This window comes from Schistocerca cancellata, chromosome 9 (assembly GCF_023864275.1).
Source record: "Schistocerca cancellata isolate TAMUIC-IGC-003103 chromosome 9, iqSchCanc2.1, whole genome shotgun sequence".
Classification (NCBI taxonomy): domain Eukaryota; kingdom Metazoa; phylum Arthropoda; class Insecta; order Orthoptera; family Acrididae; genus Schistocerca; species Schistocerca cancellata.
In genome coordinates this window covers 116,697,861-116,725,598 of record NC_064634.1, presented here as the reverse complement: position 1 = coordinate 116,725,598, position 27,738 = coordinate 116,697,861, and the positions used below count along the sequence as shown (strand labels likewise).

Here is a 27,738-nt window from a genome sequence, read left to right as displayed (position 1 = left end):
GATATAAATACTGAATGCAAACCTGAAAGAAAACCTTTGGCACTGCAATACCAATAATCAATAGTGGAGTGAAAGACATGCAAATTATGAAACATAAGACAGACATTATTAGGTTAATATGGAAGAATAATGTATAAAGTAAATAACTAAAGCACATTAAGCAGAAAATATTGACAGCAAAAATGAATAGACATAAATATTAATCTGCCTGTTTTCATAATAAGAAACAAAAACATATCATGAAGAAGCTGTATACAAATGCAAAATAATAAAGAAAATAAGCTGCTCAATGTGTAAAGTTAAAAGGAATAGTTTACTGCTAGGAAGAAACCTACATAAAGCCAATGGAGAAAACTGAAACTGAAAGTGTTTTTTTAGTTAAAATGCATGTGGATAATATCTCATTTAGAAGTTCTTAAAATGTCATTCATCCTTTGTTCTATATGTAAATGGTATACAGTAAAATGATAAATACTTTCTGCCAGGCACTTCACAGTGGTTTTCAGAGGACAGACATATGTCTAGATTTTAAAACTATTGAGACACTCAATCACTTACTTTTGTTGCATACCCACACACTTCACCAAAATATGTCATGAAATACATCCATGGTATAGGGGTAGCATCTTTGACTAGTAATTAAAACACCCTAGATCCCACATTCAGACCACACTACTGCTTAAATTCTGAATGAAAATTGTCAGAAATGGTGGCTGAAGAGATGCATCATAAGAAGTCACATTCATATTGCCAGCAGCCTTGTCAAAGAGGGCAGAGGATTGGACAGAGGTCCAGGGCACTCTCTTGCCCTTGGTGTGGGAAACTGTCCCTAAAAGGCACAAGAATTAATGGCAGCTATCAGAGGAGACAAGCGAGACTGGATCTCTTCAGTTTTCTGCATTAAAAGTAGTAGCAGTAATTATTTTTTTACAATAAACCTTTATGCAGTTTTGTCAGCAAGCAAGAAAGACAGTAGCATGTGTTGTTCCTTCTAAACCACCTGCACTAGAGAATAAGTCAAAGTGCGAAAGCTTAGCCCTAACCTAAAGCAGAAGGTGGAAAGAAGTATACAGCAAAGAGGCTAGACACAAGCCAGGCCACCTGTAAACATTCAGTTGCTATGGTAATCATTATGTTGTGGTACAGGAGGAGGATACAGTGCAACCTACAACACTCAGAACCACAAACAATCGACAAGGTTGAGAGACATTAAGTCTGACAATACAGTGATCTTTACAAGCAAGGAGAAAAATTAGTTCACAGATGCATCAGTAGAAAGAGGATAAGCAGCCAGTTGAGCATGAAGTTCAGGCAGAATACAGAATGCGAGCAGGAAGAAAAGTTTTACCTTGGCACCCCTACACTCCAGACACCTCAGCAGCCAACCAACTGCAGTCATGGGAACAGCAAAGAAGGCTAAGGGCACTGACTGTGGTACATAGTTAGACACCTTGATCAACAACAGGACAATAAAGAGAAGTGTTCTTCCTAACTGGAGTTGCATTTATCCTACGTGTCCAGAGGTTCCAGGCATAATAGAGTTCCAGAAGAAGATTTTTACAGTTGGAAAAGAAGAAACAGCAGCCACGATCTCCAGAGAGTCATCACATTCAAAAAGAGGGGGGAGGGGAGGGGGAGGCTACTGCGAGGATAGTTGAGACAGATGAGAAGTTCACCACTGTTGTTTGTTCTTTGTAATTTACTTGTTGTAATAGCTTAGTGTTCACCAAAGTGATAATAAAGATTTGGTTTCTGGGTACAACATGAATCTATTAATCCAGTTATTTCAGAGAGTAGTGCACGGCTACAACATCACTGCTGGAAACAGGAGATGGGGGTACAAGCTGCCTTAAACCATGCTGCTGTGTACCTCCATAACATGGGAGGCCTGCAGCTGTGGTGCTGCCTCTCTAGGTTTACCTTATGTTAGTTAATCCATGTGTCACGAATGTGGATGAAGTCCAACCTTGTACAAGTACTGATGTAGTGCTTTTGAGCAAGGATATCATTACTTCCTTGTACAAACGTTTGTTTTTGAGGAAATGTGAAACTAAATGACATGAAATTTTGAAGAAAGGATGTCCAACACTGGTGTGACATCTTCTTTAGAAAGATAAATTCAAGACATCTGCATTCCAAACTTGTATGAGCAGCACAAGTGGTTATGTGCTAGTCCTACAAAAAGAAAATTATTCTGCTGCCCATGTTTGCTCTTAAGCACAAGAAAAACAGTGTTGTCTGCTGAGGGTTTCAGTGATCTGAAGAATCTGTCTAGAGGATGCACATGGCATGCTTCTTCTAAAGACATCTCAGTAGTTTTATTTCAGTTAAAGAACTATCCAAAGAAGTGTTTGGAATTTCAGACCTACTTAATGAACATCACAAACCAATGAAAATTTGACACAACAATGTAGTGAAAGCTAATAGAGAGATTATGAAAATTCTAAGTGATGTCACAAGTATTTCATGAAATCAGGAGCTAGCTTTCAAAGGTAATGATGAGACAGAAGATTCCCTGAATCTTAAATTTTTCTCAGTCATTTTTAAACTTGTGATAAACAGAAGCAAAGATTTGAAATCATACTGGAAACAAATGGGCTATTTCTGGGATTTTCAAAAAATATACAGAATGAACTGACTGAATGTACAAATGAGTCAACATTTGAATATATATATATATATATATATATATATATATATATATATATATATATTCAAGTTCAGATAGAACCTCATTTATGTCTGCATTGTGGACAAAGCAATATGTTCTGGACAAATCACAGTGGCTCTATTGTTGTGAGGCTGGTGGACTGCAACAGTGCATTCACAAACATTTTCTTGATTTGCATGATGATGTTAGCCAAGATAGAACTACTCCTGCTTTATTCACTGTGCTCTGTGGCGTTTTTCAGAATTATGGTATGAAGAACAAACTGGTGTCACAAACTTGTGAACTTGTGACAGTGCTTCCATTCTGGTGGATGAATTAAATGGTCTGCAAGCTACGGTCCATAAAATTACCTCCCAAGCTCTTTCTACTCACTGTTTGGCACATTGCTTGGATTCAGTTTTGCACCAGAACTGTTCTTGTATACAACAAGTAAGGAATTTTTTCTCTGCACTCCAGGATATTCCTGCTTTCTTTCACCAGTCTTCCAAACAAACAACAATTCTAGACAGTATTGTTGGTAAACAAATTCCTCCCAACAGTGAAACAAGATGGAACTGTACCATCAGAATAACATCTGCCTTTGTCAAAAATCATTTGTAGATAATTGAGGTTTTAAATGAGATAATTGTCAGTTGAGACTTTAGTGCAACAACTACAAGAGAAGCCTGTGGTTTCAAAACTATCCCCCTAGATTTTGACTGTGTTTTTCTTCTCTGTGTTTGTCAAAGCATATGCTTTTGAACATTCTTCAGAAGAATAGCAATGATGCACAGTTTTGCAACGATGCTGTCTCAGAGTGCATAGCCCATACAAGAAACTTAGGATGTTTTAATTTCATGACATGCTTGGTTAATTTGCAACCTGAAGCTTCCATTAGTAGAGCTGAGATGATGGATGAATACATTGGCAATTCATTGATGTCAAAATACAAACAGACACAGTTAAGGCACTGGATAATATTGTAATGAATTGGAAATAAGATTTTCACATTGTAATCAACAGCTCTTCCTTAAATTCGGCGATACTACTCATTTCACCAAATATGCTCAGCATTTCCCAGTAGATGGTGTGGTTTCAGTATTATAAAAGTATGGTGCATCCTTTAGTTGCTTGAATTTGCATGTAGAAGTGGAGACTGTATTTTCTTCCCAGCACATAAAGTTTGAGAGATGTAATTGAAAGAATGACTGAGAATGAAATGGACCATATTCTTCAAGAATCTTTCAAACTATTTTGTCTAACTGCTACCATTACTGCAACAAGTGCTTCAGTTGGAAGAAGTTGTTCTTGTCTTAAATGTGTAAAAACATATTTGAGGAACAGTGTAGCCCAGAATCAGTTATCAGCTCTTGCTTGTACCTCAACAGGAAAACCAGTACTGCAAATACTTTAAAGCCAAAACGCATAGTATGACAACATTGTCAAAAGACTTTGGAAGAAGGAGGATTAAGGATTATAAAGTTAACTGGTTTTACAAGTGACAATGCCTGAATGCCCAGTTTACCAGTTCATTTATAAATAAAAGTGTCATTATTATTATTATTATTATTATTATTATTATTATTATTATTATTATTATTATTAATATCACAGTAGTAATAGTATTAGTAGTAGTAGTTGCTGTTATCTTAGTAATAATAGTAGTAGGTGTGATGGTCATTAGGAAGGCTAGGCAACCCCAGATTTTAGAACCATAATCCGTCACTCAAAAAAATCAGTAATATTCAATGGTACGACAATGCAAAAGGTAATGGAAACCACTGCTCCTTAAAGACACATATGGTGTACCAACAGCATTTGTGGCTTATAACTGAAAAGTATGATGATCTCTAAACTGGCAAAGATTCTATACTAGTTTGCCATTCAGATGTCCAGGAAGGGGCAGCCAAGTGGGAGGTGACCTTGAGAAAAAGGTTGAAGGCTAACATACTATGAGTCATAGCATTCTATGAGTCGTAACATGCATAGGTGTATGTACAGGAATGCAGAGTTAGAAACCTGAGAAACCTGGACTGTTAGTTGCATCAAGTTCACAGTCTCAGACCATACAGTACATCATTGTAGTGGCCTTTCCTGAACTGAGAACATTCTTTATGAATGCACAGAATTCACCAAAAATGTAACACAGGATGTAATAGATTCAAAATAAAGAAAGTAAATAAGTTTTCAGAGTTCAGTGGCAGAGACAGTGGAGATTATTCTCACAGTGAAGAAAGCCACACTGAGTGAAATGTGTGATACTTTCAAGAAAGCTTTTCACATGTGTTTAGTTAGAAGAATTCAAACTGTTTGATTGTTTGATCATCTTTTGATACTAAAATTTTGCTTTTGTGAAAGTTTTGTGTCAGAAATTATATCCAGTGTACATATACAAAATAATTCATAATTCACTATGTCATTAAAACAACACTGCTTTAGTACATTTATGTCTCCAATATAAGAAATAATCTTAAGGAAAATAATGTCAAGAATAGTCCTTTGAAGTCCTAGAGAATAAGATGTTTCCAGCTGAGATCACTTTATATAATGTGTTCTGGAACATTGGGTACAATACTGTTTCTGCATCTATTGTTGTATGGAATTACTACCTTTTGCAAGCTGTTGAGACCTGAAGTGAATTGAAAGAAATTAGCTTGCTAAGTGTTTCTACAGACAGATTATTGAATTTCTGTGATCAGTTAGTACAAAATTTTGGAGCAAGTGGATATATTATAGTGTAAAATGAAAGAAATGCCTTGAATATTAATGGTAGTGGCCTGCTTATATTCATAGCAAATGCATCATGTTGGCAAAGCTCACATTCACATTGGCTCACATTTTACATGTTTTACATAATGTATCCTGAAATATCAAACCACACCTAACTGCAAAATCCTGTGACTGTAAAAGTTTTGCCATGAGGCATCAGGATATTTGGAGAGGTAGGTGTTAACTGCTGCTGCCTTTGCTTGATGTCACACTTTAAATATTACGCTCTGTTAGACATTCAATAGAAGTGTAGGCATATTGTGATATATGCAAGTAAAAGCTTTAGAAAGATGAGAAAAATATCAATGGCTGTAATCCTCATGCTTAAGGATTCCAAACAGTTATTTGTGGCGCGAAAAATACTGTCCACTATGGAGATAACTTTTCAGATGTTAATGATAAAATTGTCATTTTCTTATGTTAGATCTGGCTAGAAGAAAGAGAGGAATATAACTTGTGGCTTTTAGGTTATGCTACATTACCTGCTTTGTTAAGTGATTTTTGACGAATATATGAGGCAAAACGTTTGCTTCCTGAACTACAGCGAGCTTCTGTGAGCTTGTCAAAAATTTGTTCAACATCTTGTCAAAAATCTTCTTTAATATAAATATAACAACTTCCTATTTTAATTAGTATATTGCGGCATATAGCTAATACGTAATGGGGAACAATATTTCAGAAGGCACTACCGTCATTTAAGGAATCAATGCAGTCTGATTACGTTGAGATGTTTTAATAAAAGAATCATTAAAGATTTCCACAGTTTCTCTGGTAAACTGCTGTCAGCTTATCAATATTCGGCACATTGGGTTACGGCATGGGAATTTGTAAATACTCATAACAGGACTTTGTCAGTTTCATTTGTGTAAACTAACTCAATTAAAAGTTCGTTGTTTATATAAAACAGAAAGAACAATTCTATCACACAGAAGAAAACGAATATTTGGAAAGGAAATGACAAGATACAAAGAAGGTGGTCAAGGAATTGTAGTTGGCCGAAATGCATTAGTTCACTATGGATGTATGTTTTCAGAATTTCTAATACGGTATGAAGATATTCTGAGGTGAAGAACAGTGCATATCTAGTGTTGGCTATATTTCGTGTTGAGGTAATTTGCAGGTCTACCACCCAACTATAAACTCTGACTTTCTTTTTATTTATTCATTTTTTTCATTTCTATTAGGCATAAATGAATGGCAAAACGGTAGCAGTTATATTTCACTCGGTACTAATTTGTCTGTCGCAGTAATACGCTACAGCGGCTGTGCTGATAATAATCGGCATCTATTTGGCAATAATAGAAGGCAACTCAGGAAAAATAAGCACTGGCGGGTTTATTACAGGATTTAAAGAATAAAAACGTATGAGAAGTAAGAGAAGTAATGTTGAATCTCTAGGAAATATCGTTATTCATAGTATTGTTGCATATCCTCGAGTCGAGAACCATCTATGTGGGGCGAACTGAAATCCACTATTATTTTTCGTTACTTCTCTCCGCGCTGGCAGCAACTAGGGCATTACAGTATTGATATTTTGTGTTTCTTAAACGGGATTGTAAACATCTATCGTGGAAGCTATTACACAACACTTTCTATAACTGATAGGTAGGTACTTTTCAGTAGTATCGGCGTTCTAGGGTGAATATTGTTGCTTGCCAATGTGGCCCCTGCAGCGGCATGGGAATGCAGCACACTTGGCACCAGCGCACGCCGGAATTGCCTAACTGGCAGGCGGAGAAGCATTCCGCCCCTCGCCGAACGTCGCAAAGCGCCGGGAAACAGTGTGCTGGCAACGTCGCACGAGGGTGCACTACGGACGAAATACTGACACTGCGCTTACCTGTTTGGCCTTTTCCGAGTGTTTTCTCCAGCCTGAAGGGTCCAACATATTGCTGGTGCTCCCCAGAGTTGGTGTTATTTTCCTTTTGCATGTTTCCCTCCGTCGTGTGCGAGTCCCTTTCCGTTCTCCCGGACGATATATATTATAATTTTCCTGTCGCCACTGCAGTCCTGGATCCGGCGGCGGTCTTGCCGCAGCGGCGAGGCTGCTGGTTTCCCGGTGCGGCTCACTACTCACTGCACAGTCGTAGCGGCAGAGGCACACGACACGACACTACTCCGCCCTTCATGCCGACGCCGGCGGCCGGGGCGTCGCTCCGCGGCGTCGCGGCTGCTGCTCTCGTCGTCCACGGCCTACCCCGCGCCGTTCCCGGCTGTGAACGGGCGATCTCCGGGCCCGCGATCCACGTTCGCTCGCCATTTCCGCCGGCGCGCACTCAGTAGCTGTCGTCACCCGCTGGCGCAGGGTGCACGCCCGCCATCTTGGGGCTGCTGCCCCGCGGCGCATGCGCACTGGGCCGCAGGGGGCGCGGCAGGCGTCGCCGTCGGCTGTCCCGTACGCCTACCGATCTGCCCGCCTCGCTGCCCCTCAGTTCGCCGCCTGCCGCGCTACCTGCAACACACACGCAGCGCGGGCGGTCTACACAACCACGATCACAGAACCACTGCGAAAAACACTGCTGGCCACCTAACCGTTCACCAATTTTCCTCATCTTTCGCACGGTTATCGTGCTCACTTTTTCCCAATGATAACAAAGCAGATGACGTCTTTGGCGACTAAACAAATCCTGTTCTACTGTGGTGCGCTTCTTAAGCGTTTTCAAGAAATTGAAATGCCAAGTTTTAGCAGCGTGTTGAATACCATACGAGAGCAGTAGCCTTCGAGAAGCTGCGTAGAGTAACCAGCCAAGGTGGCAGGTTAGAAGTCTGCACGTACTGCGGTCGAGTCGCGTCATTTACTTTTTTTTATTATTCTTCCAACAAGCAGCTCTTTCACTGCAATGAATCTTGATTTCTTCGGAAAGGAACTATTACAAAAACAACAATAATAATATAATAATGATGATTTTGGTACATTTGCGGCCAGGTATAAACAAGATTTCATAGGGAATCGTGATGAACTTACCAATTGTTTATCGGTACTTTCATGCGCGTATCGTAGTGACATTACGAAGTCACTGTACCTGCTTTGAACGTGGTACACTATACTCGCGATATGCGCGTGACAGCGTAGGTAAATAAATGTTAATCTCATCACGATTTCTTATTATACCTCGCCTTAGGTCTACTACAATGAGTGTCATCATCATTTTTGATCCCTTCCAGGGAAACGCGATTAATTGTAGCGGCCCATGAGTCTAGTGGAAGATTCGGAAACAAACAGATGCGAAGATACTCGAACGCACTACGGACAGATTTGTAATCTGCCATCTTACCGTCGTTGCGCGACGGCTGGCACTCTCGTATGGTATTCAACACGCTCGTAAATCTTTGAATGTAGATTTACTGAAAGCACTTAAGAAGCGCAGCGTACTTCAGCAGCACTTGTTTCATCAATGTGTAACCCGTTGGTTGTAAGATTTCGTTGTTAGTGAGCGGCAGCGTCTTATCAAAACATGTCTTAACCTCAGTTCGTCTACGTTGAACTGTGATTAGGATACTGCTATTGTGTAGAATATAAAGGACAAAATCAAACGTTAATTTATCCTTGATAATGGTAGTCGAGTTCAGTGCCTGTGGATTGAATTACCTTGCAGAATTACAGCAATTTTTGCATGCAGTAGCTTTACTTATGCAAAGACGCGTTTTATATTTTCACCCATATTCAGTTGGCGTAAAACATTTAAATGTTGTTGTCTTTTGTCGTCTTTAGTTCGAAGACTGGTTTGATGCAACCCTCCACGCTAGCGTATCTCTAGCAAGTCTATTCATCTCTGCATAATTATTGCAACCCCTATTCATTTGGCAATGGTGGAAAGTGCGGGGGATATAAATTGTAGAGAAAGAGTAAGGCTTAACTGCAGTAAGTAGGTTCAAATGAACGTAGTTTTAAGAAGTTATGCAGGGATGAACAGGCTTGCAAGGGGTACACTCCGTGTAGTGTTGCATCCTTGGAATGAAGATCACAAGGACAATCATCAAAGTTACAGAAGAAGTGTTCGTAGCTACGAGCGTGAGTTAAGTGAAAACCTTAAATATTTTTTTAAAATATTATTTATTGTGCAGAATTGGTACAAAGCTGTATCACTTTTCGACATAATCTCCCCCACGCTCAATGCAAGTCCTCCAGCGCTTGCAAAGTGCATAAATTCCTTTAGAAAAAAATTCTTTTGGTAGTCGGCGCAACTACTCACGCAGCGCGTGGCGTACCTCATCAGAACGGAACTTCTTTCCTCCCGTTGCGTCCTTGAGAGATCCAAACATATGGAAATCACTTGGGGGCAAGGTCTAGTGAGTATGGTGGATGAGGAAGACACTCAAAATGCAGGTCTGTGATTGTTGTAACTGTTAGACGGGCAGTGTGGGGCCTTGCATTGTCATGTTGCAAAAGGACACCTGCTGACAGCAATCCACGTCGCTTTGATTTGATTGCAAGCCGCAAATGATTATTTAGGAGATCTGTGTATGATGCACTGGTGACAGTGGTCCCTCTAGGAATGTAATGCTCCAAAATGACGGCTTTTTCGTCCCAAAAGAGAGTCAGTATAACACTCCCTGCTGATGGTTCTGTTCTAAACTTCTTTGGTTTTGGTAATGAGGAATGGCGCCACTCCTTGCTCGCTCTCTTCGTTTCCGGTTGGTGGAAGTGAACCCAGGTTTCGTCCACAGTAACGATTCTTGCAAGGAAGCCATACCTTCTCGTTCAAAGCCCCGAAGAAGTTCTTCACAAGCATCAACACGTCGTTCTCTCATTTTAGGAGTCATCTGCTGTGGCACACATCTTGCAGACACTTTGTGAAACTGGAGCACATCATGCACAATGTGGTGTGCTGACCCATGACTAATCTGTAAACAAGCTGCAATGTCATTCAGTGTCACTCGGCGGTTTCCCTTCACTATGGCTTCAACTGCTGCAATGTTCTGTGGAGTCACAACTGTTGTGCCTGAACTGGACGAGGAGCATCTTCCACTGAAGTCACACCATTTTCGAACTTCCTACTCCATTCATAGACTTGCTGCTGTGACAAACATGCATCATCGTACTGAACCTTCATTCGTCGATGAATTTCAATAGGTTTCACACCTTCACTACGCAAAAACCGAATAACAGAACGCTGTTCTTGCCTCGTGCAAGTCACAAGTGGGGCGGCCATCTTTATACTGATACTGCGATGGTACGTGTGCATCTAGAGAGCCTGTATAGGGAGAGAGTGGCCAACCGAACGATACAGCGGCCATTTTTCTGCCAAACTGCGGGCGGGACTTTTGAATGGCCAGTAGTGGAGTAGTGGAGTACACACTCACCGAATCGAAAGCACAAGACAATATGGCGAAATCATTCGTTAAATGCCTTCCCTTACATCTATAATATACTCATAGTAGCCTACTACGTACAGTACAGCAAAATTTGATACAGTGGCTGTAAAAATTATTCGTTACTTGCATTTATCTCCTTTAATGTTCGTTTACAAGACAAATTGCAATGAAAGTAACGTAAATAAAAAAATATAGTGTATAGCATTTGTTTTGTATCGGAACTGCATAAAGCTAAAGATTTAACGTACCTGTATTACGTCAGATGAATGAAAGTCGTAAGCAGTTGCTTACTTGTGACATGTAAAAAGTGTGAGACGTATTAGTACTTCTTGTCACGTCTTCAAACTTTTTGCATGTCACAAGTAAACGTCTGCTTATGACTTTCTTTCATATATACTGAATACCTCTCGTAGATTTCAAACGAAAAAGATTACAAAAATCAAGTAATGTTAAATATAGGCTACTGTAATAACGACCAAATATAACAAGAAAACTACCGTATCCCTTCTACCCCACAGTAAGTAGGCCTATTAAAAGCTGTCTTCAAGAGTACCTACAATTATTTACTACGAATAATGTTCCAGCAACCACGACAACTGCGGAAAACGTGCTTACAACATGCCTGCGTCAACAGTCAGGCAATAATACTGAAACCAAAATAATGCCTAGTGTTCCGATTCGGAAAGAAAAAAAGTTTCACGCCATAAAGTCGAATGAGCATGGCACAACAATTACAGGAACTTTTCGTTTCCGGCAAGGAGTGCGAGATATTGGGTCCGATGAACTTCAGTTCAACTCAAAAGCACGGCGAACATAAGAAGCGCGAGAGATGTTTGGCAGAAAAATGGCGCCAAAGCTAATCAACCAATCACGGGCAACTTCACCTATAGCCACTCTCTCTGCATACAGGCTCTTTAGTGTGCATCTGCTATGCTGCCACCTACAGGCCATTCTGCACGCTGTTTGGAGCACGCTTACCAACTTGCAGGATAACGGCGCGAAATTTCGATTTGTTATTACAAATTTAAGGTTTTCATTTGACTCACGCTCGTACATTTGTCATTAATCTGTCTTGGTTCGAGAATGAAGGACTGTCAGGTTTTAATGTCCCGTCGAGGGCTACGTTATTAGAGGTGGAGTACAAGGAATAATGCCGTGCCCTTCCAAAGAAACCATCCCTACAACTGCTTTAAGCAATCTACTGAAACCGTGGAAAATCTACTTCTGACCAGCCGTAGGAGAACGCCGCTGCTCCTTAACGCTAGAGCACTGTTTCAACCATCGCGCCATCTCGCTCGGTACTTCAGTCTGATTAACTGTCTTGAAATGAAAGCCGTCTCATTTGATCAGCGCTGCGATCAAACAAAACTGATGCCACTAGTGTATCAGACCCGAGGGATGGGTCTTCGCAGTGTCCACACAGCACTAGCTCGCTGTTTTGAATGCACGTGTAATAACGATCACTTTTCACTTCACATGGGCTATGTGAAGTTACGTTATATCAGGACCGTACCGACGGAGTTACAAGGCAGGCACCCGCCAACGTTGCAAGGCGCTAAACTGTCCGAAAGGAACAAGTCAGGAAGGTGGCTTACGGGGAGAGGTATGAGTGTTCTCTTCCCCTTGTGTTCTTATCATCTACCTCCTCTCGGCCCGCGACTGTAAACTTACATTGTTGTCATAGTGTCTTTTCTAATGTGTGGCTTCCTCGAAGTAGCATCATAAAAGATCGGCTACTGCCTAACATATGTCTGTAGTTTATAAGGCAACAGTGCACTAGGTTCACACAGCTGCCGTCTACACAACCCGCTTACGTATAAGAGGCGGTCGAAAAATTTCCGTTTGAGGGCGACGCGGCAGCGTGTTTGCAGCCCAGCGTGACTCCGATGAGGGTATAAAGCACCGACACCTAACCGAGGTGTTAGTGTGGCCTTCGCACGGTAACTTTTTAAGCGTCCCGTTACAACAATGGAGTTTTTGCTGCTATTTACACTACTGGCCATTAAAATTGATACACCAAGAAGAAATGCAGACGATAAACGAGTATTCATTGGACAAATATACTAGAACTGACATGTGATTACATTTTCACGCAATTTGGGTGCATAGATCCTGAGAAAACAGTACCCAGAACAACCACCTCTCGCCGTAATAACGGCCTTGGTACGCCTGTGTATTGAGTCAACAGAGCTTGGATGGCGTGTACAGGTACAGCTGCCCATGCAGCTTCAACACGATACCACAGTTCATCAAGAGTAGTGACTGGCGTATTGTGACGAGCTAGTTGCTTGGCCACCATTGACCAGACGTTTTCAATTGGTGAGAGATGTGGAGAATGTGTTGGCCAGGACAGCAGTCGACCATTTTCTGTATCCTGAAAGGCCCGTACAGGACCTTCAATATGCGGTCGTGCATTATCCTGCTGAAATGTAGGGTTTCGCAGGGATCGAATGAAGGGTAGAGCCACGGTTCGTAACATATCTGAAATCTAACGTCCACTGTTCAAAGTGCCGTCAATGACAACAAGAGGTGACCGAGACGTGTAACCAGTGGCACCCCATACCATCACGCCGGGTGTTACGCCAGTATGGCGATGACGAATACACGCTTCCAATGTGCGTTCACCGCGATGTCGCCAATCACGGATGCGACCATCATGATGCTGTAAACAGAACCTGGATTCATCCGAAAAAATGACGTTTTGCCATTCGTGCACCCAGGTTCGTCGTCGAGTACACCATCGCAGGCGCTCCTGTCTGTGATGCAGCATCAAGGGTAGCTGCAGCCATGGTCTCCGAGCTGATAGTCCATGCTTCTGCAACGTCGTCGAACTGTTCGTGCAAATGGTTGTTGTCTTGCAAACGTCCCCATTTCTTGACTTCAGGGATCCAGACGTGGCTGCACGATGCGTTACAGCCATGCGGATAAGATGCCTGTCGTCTCGACTGCTAGTGATACGAGGCCGTTGGAATCCAGCACGGCGTTCCGTATTACCCTCCTGAACCCACCGTTTCCATGTTCTGCTAACAGTCATTGGATCTCGACCAACGCTAGCAGCAATGTCGCGATACGATAAACCGCAATCGCGATAGGCTACAATCCGACCTTTATCAAAGTCGGAAACGTGATGGTAGACATTTCCCCTCCTTACACGAGGCTTCACAACATAGCCGGCCTGTGTGGCCGTGCGCTTCTAGGCGCTTTAGTCTGGACCTTCATGACCGCTGCGGTCGCAGGTTCGAATCCTGCCTCGGACATGGATGTGTGTGATGTCCTTAGGTTAGTTAGGTTTAAGTAGTTCTAAGTTCTAGGGGACTGATGATCACAGATGTTAAGTCCCATAGTGCTCAGAACCATTTGAACCATTTGAACCATCACAACAACGTTTCACCAGGCAACGCCGGTCAACTGCTGTTTGTGTATGAGAAATCGGTTGGAAACTTTTCTCATGTCAGAACGTTTTAGGTGTCGCCACCGGCGTCAACCTTGTGTGAATGCTCTGAAAAGCTAATCATTTGCATATCACAGCATTTTCTTCCTGTCGCTTAAATTTAGCGTCTGTAGCACGACATTTTCGTGGTGTAGCAATTTTAATGGCCAGCAGTGTAGCTATGGTATTCTACGGTCTCAAAGGTCGGCGACCAGGTGCTGAAGCAAATAACGATGCCATCTGACCCAAAGTTTTCGATTTTTTACATTTTATGACGTGTCGGCACTGTGCTTCGAAGTAGTTGATACACTGCTGGAAAAACTGCAACACCATCAAGAACAATGTTTGGCGACAGCAGGTATTACACGTGCATATTGAAGGGTTGTAGTGTTAGTGACTCACTTGTCACGGTCATCAGCAACTAGACGGAATTCTGGATGCTTATCTGTGCACCCTCTGTTTCGACTCTGCTGATAGTAACTATACTGAGCTTAGCGGTGCACAGTGTACGACGTCTGTTCAAAAAATTCCGGATCTTTGTACACTAAGTTTTTACTTTTTACTCATCGTGCATAGTCTCCTTCGAAATACCCCCCTCCACAATTGTAAAACCGCTACCAACGCCATTTCCACTTCCGGAACGGCCTTGGTACGCCTCTTGCTGCACCGTGCGAAGCGCCGTCTGTGAATTTTCTTTTATCTCGTCTATCGTTGCAAATCCTCGTCCTTTCAACGGGGTTTTCAACTTTGAGAATAAAAAAATGTCCTCAGGGGTCAGGTCAGGAGAGTACGGAGGATGAGGGAGCACAGTGATTTCGGTTTTTGTACAATAGTCACCCACCAACAGGGATGAATATGCGGATACGTTATCGTGATGCAAGAGTCATGAATTGTCTCGCCACATTTCAGGCCGTTCCTTCTCACACTTTCTCGCAGGAGTCGCAATGCTTCCAGTTAGCACCATCGATTAACTGTTTGTACCTGTGGCACGAAGGCATGATGAACTAATCCTTCGAAGTCAAAGAAAACTATCAGCATGGCTTTGACATTTGACCCGATCTGAGAAGATTTTTTTGGTCTTAGAGAACCTTTTCCGACCCATTGTGACGAATGAACCTTGGTCTCAACACTATAACAGTCGACCCATGTCTCATCAGCAGTCTTGATTCTCTTACTGAATATCTCGTTCTCATTTGTGCGATCCAAAAGCTCTTCACAGATTGTGAGGTGTAGGTCTTTCTCTTCTTGACTCACGAGCCGTCCGACTAGGCGGCAACACGATGCATTGCAAGATGATGTGTTAGGATTTCATGACTTGATCCAACTGAAATGTTACATTCTTCTGCAATCTCTCGGATAGTCAGTCTTCGATTGGCATGCACAATTTCGTTGACGTTCCGGACGTGAGCGTCCACAACGAGGGTCATCTTTAACTTCCGTCTGGCCATTTTTTAACCGTGTGAGCCGTTTTTAACATCGACTACAGCTTAAGCACTCATCACCGCAAGCTCCCTGCGTCATTTGGCGTGTCTCTGTAAAGGTTTTCTTGAGTTTCACGCCAAAATTTAAAGTAGGCGCGTTGCTCCTCTAACTCTGCCATCTCGAAATTCGCGAATTGTGCGACACAACGATTTATTCACTACAGCACTGAAAAATAACTAACAGATATACAACAATGAAACTTCCGTCAGTTACATATTAAATGCAGGCGTGTGCAGGGATGCTGACCGTGTTTCGATCCAACACACCGTTGGTGCGAAATTACTAACGTTACGGAATTTTTTGAACAGACCTCGCATGTAACATTCAATCTGGGGTACAACGATGCCCTACCAACCAATAAATACCCCTTTTGAACAGCTTGAGCCATTTGTAAGGGATCGCACTGTGGACCAGGAGGAACTGGGTGGACGTATCGACGGACTGATGCAAATGTTATGCACAATGTATTGGTAGTGAGCTGCTGCCTTCAGCAGTGGTCTGTGGAACATTCGCACACCTGTAAACAAGCTTTTGGACGTTCGCGTAATAAAGACGCACGTCATGATCGACACAATGTGCGAGCAGCGGTGGATGACCAGACGTCATCCATGGACGAAATTCGGGCACACTGTGCAACTGCTGTATCATTAGTGACCACTGGGAGGCGTTTGCCTGTTGCAGGATTAAGATCACGTACACCTCTGCCCAGGCTACTGCTGGCGCCACGACGATGCAAACAAGGCTACTCTGGTGCCGTGAAAGAGTGGGCTGGAGAGTGAAAAGGTGCTGTGTTGTCTTCAGTGATGAGACTAGGTTCCGTCTGTATTACTGTTATTCTTGTGTAAGATCCATACATAAAACACTGTTTATACAATTGCTGACAGATCAACATAGTTTATATAACCTTTGACAAAAATTTGGTCACTTCCGGTGCATTTCCCGGTGAAGGTCATCTTCTGTGCACGTGGCTGGACACAATCGACACTGAAGCATGTGTTGAACAATCTGTTCTTCCCTGCAGTCACGTTGGGGCTTGTTTCCTTCAATGTGTCCCCATTTTCCCACGGTAACTCGTGATCTGTCCTCTCCCAACCTCTTCCTATTCAAAGACTTCCAGACCGGCCAATTCTCATCATGACCAGAGGATAAGGAATCTGAAAATCTTTTCCAAACTAGAGGGTAGGATGTCTCAGGCCTCTATAGTTGTAGACTGGATCCTTTATCAGTGGCTGTTACACTACTGGCATTAAAATTGCTACACCACGAAGATGACGTGCTACAGAAGCGAAATTTAACCGACAGGAAGAATATAATGTGCTATGCAAATGATTAGCTTTTCAGGGCATTCACACAAGGTTGGCGCCGGTGGCGACACCTACAACGTGCTGACATGAGGAGAGGTTCCATCCGATTTCTCATACACAAACAGCAGTTGACCGGCGTTGCCTGGTGAAACGTTGTTGTGATGCCTCGTGTAAGGAGAAGAAATGCGTACCATCACGTTTCCGACTTTGATAAAGGTCGGATTGTAGCCTATCACGATTGCGGTTTAACGTATCGCGACATTGCTGCTCGCGTTGGTCGAGATCCAATGACTGTTAGCAGAATACGGAATCGGTGGGTTCAGAAGGGTAATACGGAACGCCGTGCTGGATCCCAACGGCCTCGTATCACTAGCAGTCGAGATGACAGGCATCTTATCCGCATGGCTGTAACGGATCGTGCAGCCACGTCTCGATCCCTGAGTCAACAGATGGGGACGTTTGCAAGACAACCACCATCTGCACGAACAGTTCGACGACGTTTGCAGCAGCATGGTCTATCAGCTCGGAGACCATGGCTGCGGTTACCCTTGACGCTGCATCACAGACAGGAGCGCCTGCGATGGTGTACTCAACGATGAATCTGGGTGCACTAATGGCAAAACGCCATTTTTTCGGATGAATCCAGGTTCTGTTTACAGCATCATGATGGTCGTATCCGTGTTTGGCGACATCGCGGTGAACGCACATTGGAAACGTGTATTCGCCATTGCCATACTAGCGAATCACCCGGCGTGATGGTATGGGGTGCCATTGGTTACACGTCTCGGTCACCTCTTGTTCGCATTGACGGCACTTTGAACAGTGGACGTTACATTTCAGATGGATTACGACCCGTGGCTCTACCCTTCATTCGATCCCTGCGAAACCCTACATTTCAGCAGGATAATGCACGACCGCATGTTGCAGGTCCTGTACGGGTCTTTCTGGATACAGAAAATGTTCGAAAGCTGCCCTGTCCAGCACATTCTCCAGATCTCTCACTGACTGAAAAGGTCTGGTCAATGGTGGCCGAGCAACTGGCTCGTCACAACACGTCACTCGCTACTCTTGATGAACTGTGGTATCGTGAAGCTGCATGGGCAGCTGTACCTGTACACGCCATCCAACCTCTATTTGACTCAATGCCCAGGCATATCAAGGCCGTTATTACGGCCAGAGGTGGTTGTTCTGGGTACTGATTTCTCAGGATCTGTGCACCCAAATCGCGTGTAAATGTAATCACATGTCAGTTCTAGTATAATATATTTGTCCAATGAATACCCGTTTATCATCTGCATTTATTACTGGTGTTGCAATTTTAATGCCCAGTAGTGTAGTTTCTTCGATGTTCCGAGGAAGTTTTTCCTTGGCCTTAGCCGATGTGGGTAGGGTAGTTGCCCATGGATGGGGTGCGTTTCTTCCCCCTCCATTTATTTCGTTCTTTCTCTGTGTGCCGCTATTTTTCTTCGAAGAGGAGCTGTATGCGACTGATGGATATAGACATAAACATGTATGGTGTAGACCTTATGCGCTATCTATTCCAAGAGTGCATTCGCGCAGGACACACAAGTCCCATCCCAGGCTACATGGTGTGGGGGGCCGTCAGTTACAAATCGCAGTCACATTTGGTGCTTCTGCAACATAATGTAACCAGTGCCCAGCTACACTGCACACGTTGCTATCAACGTGGTACTGCCTTTTCTGTTTGGGCACCCTTTATTGAGGCATGTGTGTTTCATATACTCCCTCAATGATGAACTACCTTTCTCCCTACATGCCACTAAAATGACCTTGTCCTTGAGGGCGTTGCATTTTTTTCCCGACAGTATACAATACCCAATGAAATACAATAGTAATGTCTATGTTTATGAAGAGAAAGAGTTTATGTTTTACACAAACGATGGAGAAGTAGTTCATGTGTTTTGCTAAGTGATGGGTGTGCCGAGTAGATGCAGAGAAGAAAATTTGATTGAATTTGGAGCATAAAATGTAGAGGAGCTTTGGGTTTAATTGGTTAAGAAAGATAGTATTGATATTATGTGAGGGATTGTTTGGGACAAGATGGGTATGTTCAATTTCGGAAAATTTTCCCGACGCTAGAGTCTTAAAACAGACGTCTTTCAGTCGCAAGAGAAGAAATGAGCCAACATTAAAGACTTTCTGTGATCGATCTCGTGTAATCTCACGAGCTATTAACTCACAAAGAATAAGTTTTATTTTGAAAAAAATTCTTTTGGTCATCAGTCCACGTCATTTTCAACTAAAAACAGCTACTAACAGTTCAGATATCCTGAATAAAACCACTGCAAATAAGGCCGAAACGTCGGCTTTAATGGCCATTTTTAATTTTCTAAAATGACGCAGCTTAATTCAGCTAAGGTTTCCATCCAGAGTGGCATCAGACGTAGAAGCATAAGCACTTATATTTAATTTTATTTTCTATTGTTTATATTCTTTCAGTCATCGTTTTGATCACGAGAATTATGATAACAATAAGACAATGAAGTGAAACACCACGCCAGAAATAATAATAATAATAATTTTAAACATGCAGTACTAATGAGAGTAAGGAAAGGGAAAGATGTTAGCCATGGCAAATTATTAGAAACCCTGCCAGCATTAGCCTGAAATTGTTCCGGCGTGAAGTCACGCACCGGAACGCCGGTCAGGAAAGTTAAAGCAGAGAGGGCTGTGAAGAAGACGTCAGCCAATAGTACGCTGACCGACCCGTCTCTACGACGACACCGAGACAGCAGCGGCCTTTAGACAAAGACTGTTTATGCGCCGCGCCGCGCCGCCTGGATGCAGCCCAGTTGAAGACTAGCAGTCTATGAGCTCTAAAGCAGCGAATCATTTCACTTGTATTAGGCGTTGTCTATACTGATGAGATTTCTTATGCTGTCGGTCGCACATTGCTTGCGATACATCCTTGTAAATTCTCAGTATTGTCATTTATCTAATTGTCTAGCGATCCGAGAAAGCAGGTTTCCTAGACACCCTATATCCGACGAGTAGGCAGGACACGACAGAAATGATCTGGGAGAACTCATATCAGGACTGCTAGATCATGTAAACAAGCCATAATCCCTTTTACACAAACAACGTCTCGTATTTATCAGTTAGTGAGTTAAATCACGCTGACATAATGACTACTACATTGAAGAGTTCTGTCTACTATTCCATTTACTCCAGTGAACTATATTCTCGTAACAAAACTAAATGGATTCAGTATATTCCTGCAGACGTTAGAAAGAATTTGGTAGGAGAAAGGTATTCAACACGAGTTCGAAAACTTGCGGTCTGTTACTAGCATTATTCGACTCTAGAGGACGTTTATTGAAACTAAGTACTGCATAATGCTGCTTTTGTTATTGTGGTCTTCAGTCCGAAGACCGGTTTGATGCAGATCTCCAAACTACTCTATCCTGCGCAAACCTCTCCATCTCCAAGTAACTATTGCAACCTACATCCCTCTGAATCACCTTACTGGATACATCTCTTGGTCTCCTACGATTTTTACCCCATACTAAATTGGTGATTCCTTGATGTCTCAGAATGTGTCCTACCAACTGATCCCTTCTTTTGGTCAGATTGTACCACAAATGTCTCTTCTCCCCAATTCTATTCAGTACCTCCTCATTAATTGCATGATTTACCCGTCTAATCTTCAGCATTTTTCTGTAGCACCACATTTCAAAAGCTTCTATTCTATTCTTGTCTAAACTATTTATCGTCCATGTTTCACTTCCATACATGGCTACACCCCATACAAATAATGGTGCATACTGTTTCGTATTTGTGGATGCAGGGCGAACATACTGAATTCAATGTTCCGGAACTGTTTTATTGCGGAATATGGAATATCACGTTACTCTCTCTCCTTTCAATCATTGCACGAACGCCGATCTGAGAGACATCGAGAAAAGTGATCACAGAATAACACGTCAACTAAAATCACTCAATAGTGGAAAGATATCTGGACTGGACGAGACACGTTATACGAAAGAGACAGCTCCCATTCTAGAAGCACTTTTGGGTGGGTTTTGGAGTAACAAAGCTTTTCAAGCGACTGGGAAAAGGAGCAGATGATTCCTGATCTTTCTCATCATTTTCCTCTCTTGTTTCTCCATCTGCTTGATTTCGTTCTTTCCTTGATTACTGTTGTTTCTGAGGCATATAAGGTCTCTGGTAAGACTACTGTACTACAGTGTCTTAATTCGGCTTTGAGATACATTTATTTTGTTGTAATGGTTCCATGTGAGTCTGTATGGTTTTTGTAGTTGTGCGATCTTTTCTTCAATGAACGTCGAGTTCAGTCATGTTTTCTGTATAATATCTCCCAGGTATTTGAAACTTTCTACTTGGATTATCTTTCCATACTTCATTACCAGTGGGTGTCTGTCTGTGGATTTTACATCCATGTACTGCGTCTTTTCATATGAGATTTCTAGTCCTGTTTTGGCTAAGATTTCGTGCAGTGTCTCTAGAGCTTCTTTGACTTCTTTTCATTTATTTGTTATGATGGCTATATCATCATCAAAGGCCAGACATTTTATGTTGACGGTTTTATCCTTGTGTCTCCCCGTCTTCACCCCATTTATTCCTTTGTCCCATGTCCTGATTGTTTTCTCCAAAACTGACTTTAATAGAATAGGTGATAGGCCATCCTATGTCTCACTCTAGTCTTGATTTCGAATGGTTCCGAGATCTCTCCCATAAACTTCGCTTTGGATGTCGTATTTGTTAATGTTTCTTGGATTAGCTTTCTGGTCTTGTTGACCACCTTTATTTATTTCAGTGTGTTAAAGAGCGTTTTTCTATCTATGGGGTCGTATGTTATTTTGATGTTCCTGGGCTTTCTTGTCGTCATTATTGTTGTGAGGTACCAGTATGATACTAAAAATACATTTCAGTATTTATTGTATTTATTTAGTCTCGTCTGTGTGAAACTATTCAATGGATTTTAAACATTTTGACGAGAATATATACACACATCTCCCCTGTTTATCTACTCTTTCCCTTTCTCTCTGTTCGGTCCTGCCTGTCAGCTCGCAAAGCACATGGAGCTCATTCCGATACTACCCACACAACACACCAGTCCTGCCGAGGTGACACATATTACCGTCATATTCCATCCCCAACCCTCCTCCTGCCGACCAGAAAGACAAGAAAGATAGTTAATATTACTTTATCAACCGGTTTTGGGCTATATTAAAAGTTTTGTATCTCTAGATTATCAGGAAGTTAATTTAAAATCAGTTTTCAAAATTTGACCAGACCGACAAGAAAGCCACCAATAAAAACGTATTAAAAACAGCATTTCTTGCTCAAACTCTCCATCAGGCACACTTTGCAAAATACCGCCGTAGTACTGACGTTGAGCAAATGTATCTGAATTGGTCAGCTCATGCACTACCATGTCTTTATGTGTTTAAGTTTCATTTCTGCACAGGTTCTAACGTAAGAGCACTATATTATTATGTTGTTTTGTCTGTAATGATGACTCAGCATAGATTATATCCACTATATCGAATATATGTACTGTGATATTAACGACAATATGTTACTCCGCTTAGTAACTTATTGTGTTACTTTGTTTTATATGCAGCTATTTTTATTAATACAGTTTGTAAATGTGTTTTCCTCCTTATGGACTAAACGTCATTGTAAAGTTACGAGTTTTGTCTTCAACCACAGAAGTAGGGGAAGCCAATGGTTTGTACCTTGCCTGCCTTAGTATTTGATAAATTTCGACGTGATGCATCTACCCGTTCCTGAGAAAAAGGCATCTTAACAGACGGACGGAGAGAGAGAGACAGACGACAAACAGCTCTGGTTCTGAGCACAATGGGACTTAACATCTGAGGTCATCAGTCCCCTACAACTTAGAACTATTTAAACCTAACTAACCTAAGGACATCAGCCGGCCGAAGTGGCCGCACGGTTCTGGCGCTGCAGTCTGGAACTGCGAGACCGCTACGGTCGGAGGTTCGAATCCTGCCTCGGGCATGGATGTGTGTGAAGTCCTTAGGTTAGTTAGGTTTAACTAGTTCTAAGTTCTAGGGGACTAATGACCTCAGCAGTTGAGTCCCATAGTGCTCAGAGCCATTTGAACCTAAGGACATCACACACATCCATGCCCGAAGCAGGATTCGAACCTGCGGTCGTAGCGGTCGCGCGGTTCCAGACTGACGCACCTAGAACCGCTCGGCCACACCGGCCGGCCGTCAAATAGCAAAAGATTTTTCTATATACGAAGTATGCCGGCAAACGGTTGCATAAGTTTATTGTAAACAGGTTGGCTGTATGCTTGATGTACTGAAAATTTATTTATGATTTCTGCTCTCAGCTATGTTTAAAATTGTGGACAAAAGAAATATTTTTTATGTCCTATAATTGCAAATTAACAATTTTCGTGTTGTTCTTAACTTGTGCTGTGAAACCTAGCTTCTTTCCAAATTTTACGATTCTAGGTCAACGGGAACTACCCTATAGGTTTTAATCAGTGAGTTAGCGAGTGACAAAATATGTGACGTATGCGGCAGCATCTTTTGATTGCACTGACTTAGAAGCTTAAGTATTATACACCGCCAAGGGACCGTAGACCTTAGTACCTGACACAACTGGTTCAACTGGCTCTGAGCACTATTGGACTTAACTTCTGAGGTCATCAGTCACCTAGAACTTAGAACTACTTAAACCTAACTAACCTAAGGACATCACACACATCCATGCCCGAGGCAGGATTCGAACATGCGACCGTAGCGGTCGCGCGGTTCCAGACTGTAGCGCCTAGAACCGCTCGGCCACCCAGGTCGGCACCTGACACAAATTTCAGCTCTATACCTGAACCTGTTCTTGATAAAAAGCCAGACAGACGGAGAACAAAGTGTCCCATTAACTGTTCCGTTTTCACCGAATGAGTTACGGAACCCAAAACAGAATGGTGTGTTTCGCCACGGACGTTTTAGTAAGAAAGTTACGGAAATGCTAATCAAAAGCAGCGACATATGAAACAAAAGATGCGTTGAGTCACGCTGAGAGATAACGTGCTGAAATTCCCAAAGTGTACGTTCCAAGAAAAGTTAAGCAGCATATTAGCTCATACCGCATGGAGCTCACGAAATAACTGTGACGGTTATCAAAGGCAGAGATAGAGGAAGAGAGAGGCAGAGAGAGAGAGGGGGGGGGGCAGAGAGAGAGAGAGAGATAGGAGAGGGAGAGAGGAAGGGGGCAGGGTTATTATAGTGAGTAGTGAGTTACAATGACAAGCGATGTACTCTCCGTCACATACCATTAAGCTGGCTTGCAAAGTACCCTTAGAGGACGAAATTGACACAGTTACGATTATCCTCCTCCGTTCAGCTACAAAACGCTTCGAACAGTGTGTAAAGCAGCGGACCTGAACATTTACAGGTAACACGCGGTGTGTTGGCAACCCTGACCGTACGGTGTATGCGGGGAGTCGGTCAGAGCGCTGGGCGGCATGCGTTTTCGGTGTCGTGAGTCACGACTTCCTGCGTGGGGTGCGCAGCGATAACAGGGACAGATGATGCACTAGCCCGCAGGCGAGACCCGTTACCGAACACGTGTATTACAGGCCGCTGATTGCGGGCACCGCGCTGGGCTGGCGACTGTTGTTTGGGAACGTTATCAGCAGGTCACCGTGGGCGAGAACGCCAGATTTACTCTGGCTGTTGCCCAATAGCTCTTGCCAGCCCGATCCGGAACGACTTCCCCATTACGGGCAGGCAGACGAATATTCAAAAATAAATGTTGGTAAAGTTACTAAGGGAGAACAGTCGGAAGCGCCGCTACGTTTCATGGCAACGAAATTATTTTCATTTATAATTTAAAAAAAATTTACATTGGCGCTGTAGTAAGGCCCGTGAGTGTTACTCTGCTGAAAATTATTTGTTAGTTGACGTCTGCTATTTGCCGCTACCGTGTTGTGACATCGGCCACCGGTTACTTCTCTGTTACAGGCGACACGCCACCACGGCGGGTCACTTCAAAAGTGCTGTTACTTAACGTGCACGTAGGAGCATTGTTGGAAGCGGCCGCCGTGGGGCATGACGGGAACGCGAGGTGCTCTGTCGCTAGGTGATCTGAAGCGACCAATGGCTGAACAGCGGCAAACGAGGCGTTTTGTAGCCCTGAGTTTAAACTCATATCCTAACCCAGTGGTAATAAACCTTTTTTTATCTACCGCCCAATTTGTATCTCTGTTAACAACAAAATTTTCGAACTGCCCACCAGTTCCGCAGTAGCGGTAATGTACAAAGCAGGCAAATAACTTTATAAAATTTATAAAGCAGAGTTATAGCAAGTTAACACATATAATAATAATTACTTACCAAATACCTTACGCCAAGATATTTGAAAACATAATGAAATTTTTTGAAACCCCTTCCGCCTACTGCCCACCATAAAAGATGGCACGTCCAGTAGTGGGTGGTGGGGACCAGGTTGACTTCCTTTGTTCTAACCTGAGTACAAGCTCGTGATGTGCAATGTATCCGAAACAACGACGGTCAAGAATGTGCACCAGAATTGTTGATTATGCTCGCTTTGTTCACGGCGATTAAAGGTAATCTCTACGATCAAACTCAAGACGTAAAAATTTCATTTCGGGCGTTAAAAGCAAACTGCAATTCCTCGCTGTCTTTGGTTATCTGAAACTATCCTCACAATGGCTAAATGAGCTGCCGCATTATCAGCCGGTGAACAGTCCTGGTTACAGGTTACAGGCGATACACGCAGATTCCAAACGAAAAAAGGACGATGAGAAGAAAAAAAAAGAGCAAATAAAAAGGTTACACAATGACGAAATGATATAGAGGGGAATAAAACAATTACATTTAAAGCAATTTGTTGAATAAAAATAATAATTAAAATGATTTTGGTAAGATTTAGAAATAAAAAGTTCAAAGCGTTTTACAACATTAGAACCCGCGATGTTCTAACACGTCAGGAATATACACTCCTGGAAATTGAAATAAGAACACCGTGAATTCATTGTCCCAGGAAGGGGAAACATCATTCACACATTCCTGGGGTCAGATACATCACATGATCACACTGACAGAACCACAGGCACATAGACACAGGCAACAGAGCATGCACAATGTCGGCACTAGTACAGTGTATATCCACCTTTCGCAGCAATGCAGGCTGCTATTCTCCCATGGAGACGATCGTAGAGATGCTGGATGTAGTCCTGTGGAACGGCTTGCCATGCCATTTCCACCTGGCGCCTCAGTTGGACCAGCGTTCGTGCTGGACGTGCAGACCGCGTGAGACGACGCTTCATCCAGTCCCAAACATGCTCAATGGGGGACAGATCCGGAGATCTTGCTGGCCAGGGTAGTTGACTTACACCTTCTAGAGCACGTTGGGTGGCACGGGATACATGCGGACGTGCATTCTCCTGTTGGAACAGCAAGTTCCCTTGCCGGTCTAGGAATGGTAGAACGATGGGTTCGATGACGGTTTGGATGTACCGTGCACTATTCAGTGTCCCCTCGACGATCACCAGTGGTGTACGGCCAGTGTAGGAGATCGCTCCCCACACCATGATGCCGGGTGTTGGCCCTGTGTGCCTTGGTCGTATGCAGTCCTGATTGTGGCGCTCACCTGCACGGCGCCAAACACGCATACGACCATCATTGGCACCAAGGCAGAAGCGACTCTCATCGCTGAAGACGACACGTCTCCATTCGTCCCTCCATTCACGCCTGTCGCGACACCACTGGAGGCGGGCTGCACGATGTTGGGGCATGAGCGGAAGACGGCCTAACGGTGTGCGGGACCGTAGCCCAGCTTCATGGAGACGGTTGCGAATGGTCCTCGCCGATACCCCAGGGGCAACAGTGTCCCTAATTTGCTGGGAAGTGGCGGTGCGGTCCCCTACGGCACTGCGTAGGATCCTACGGTCTTGGCGTGCATCCGTGCGTCGCTGCGGTCCGGTCCCAGGTCGACGGGCACGTGCACCTTCCGCCGACCACTGGCGACAACATCGATGTACTGTGGAGACCTCACGCCCCACGTGTTGAGCAATTCGGCGGTACGTCCACCCGGCCTCCCGCATGCCCACTATATGCCCTCGCTCAAAGTCCGTCAACTGCACATACGGTTCACGTCCACGCTGTCGCGGCATGCTACCAGTGTTAAAGACTGCGATGGAGCTCCGTATGCCACGGCAAACTGGCTGACACTGACGGCGGCGGTGCACAAATGCTGCGCAGCTAGCGCCATTCGACGGCCAACACCGCGGTTCCTGGTGTGTCCGCTGTGCCGTGCGTGTGATCATTGCTTGTACAGCCCTCTCGCAGTGTCCGGAGCAAGTATGGTGGATCTGACACACCGGTGTCAATGTGTTCTTTTTTCCATTGCCAGGAGTGTATTTTAACCACTATGCCACATCGCCGTCTTGCATTTTACTATTATATTTATGTCTTCGCAGATTCCCAGAATCAGTCGCAATGACGATTTGCTGCCTTCAAAAAGTTCGGCCTTATGTACGAAGATGATTTAATGCATGCCGATCTCTGTGATAACTACCGTATATGTTAGGCCGAATTGCGTCTTGTGCAAAAGGATCCAGTAGTGTTTGGTTAGTGGTGTGTATGAAAGGTATGTATTTCATTATCATTGTTCTATATATGTTATAATATCTGATGAAATACGAAATAAAAGGGGACAGCCCACGAATAGGTACCCAAAATTCCAAATAGATCAAAAAAGAAAGCCGGTAAAGGAATTGGAAGTGAATTGACCAACTGTTG

General features: G+C 43.2%; 1 protein-coding gene across 1 annotated transcript in view; it reads right to left on the bottom strand.

Annotated features, from left to right (window-relative positions):
- LOC126100831 (serine/threonine-protein kinase BRSK2) overlaps window positions 1-7,560 on the bottom strand; it is a 187,045-nt gene extending 179,485 nt beyond the window's left edge. The window contains exon 1 of the mRNA XM_049911483.1: window positions 7,260-7,560. Coding sequence (XP_049767440.1) covers window positions 7,260-7,350 — 91 coding nt within the window. The 5' untranslated portion in view covers window positions 7,351-7,560. The remainder of the gene's footprint in view (window positions 1-7,259) is intronic.
- Window positions 7,561-27,738: the final 20,178 nt, after the last annotated feature.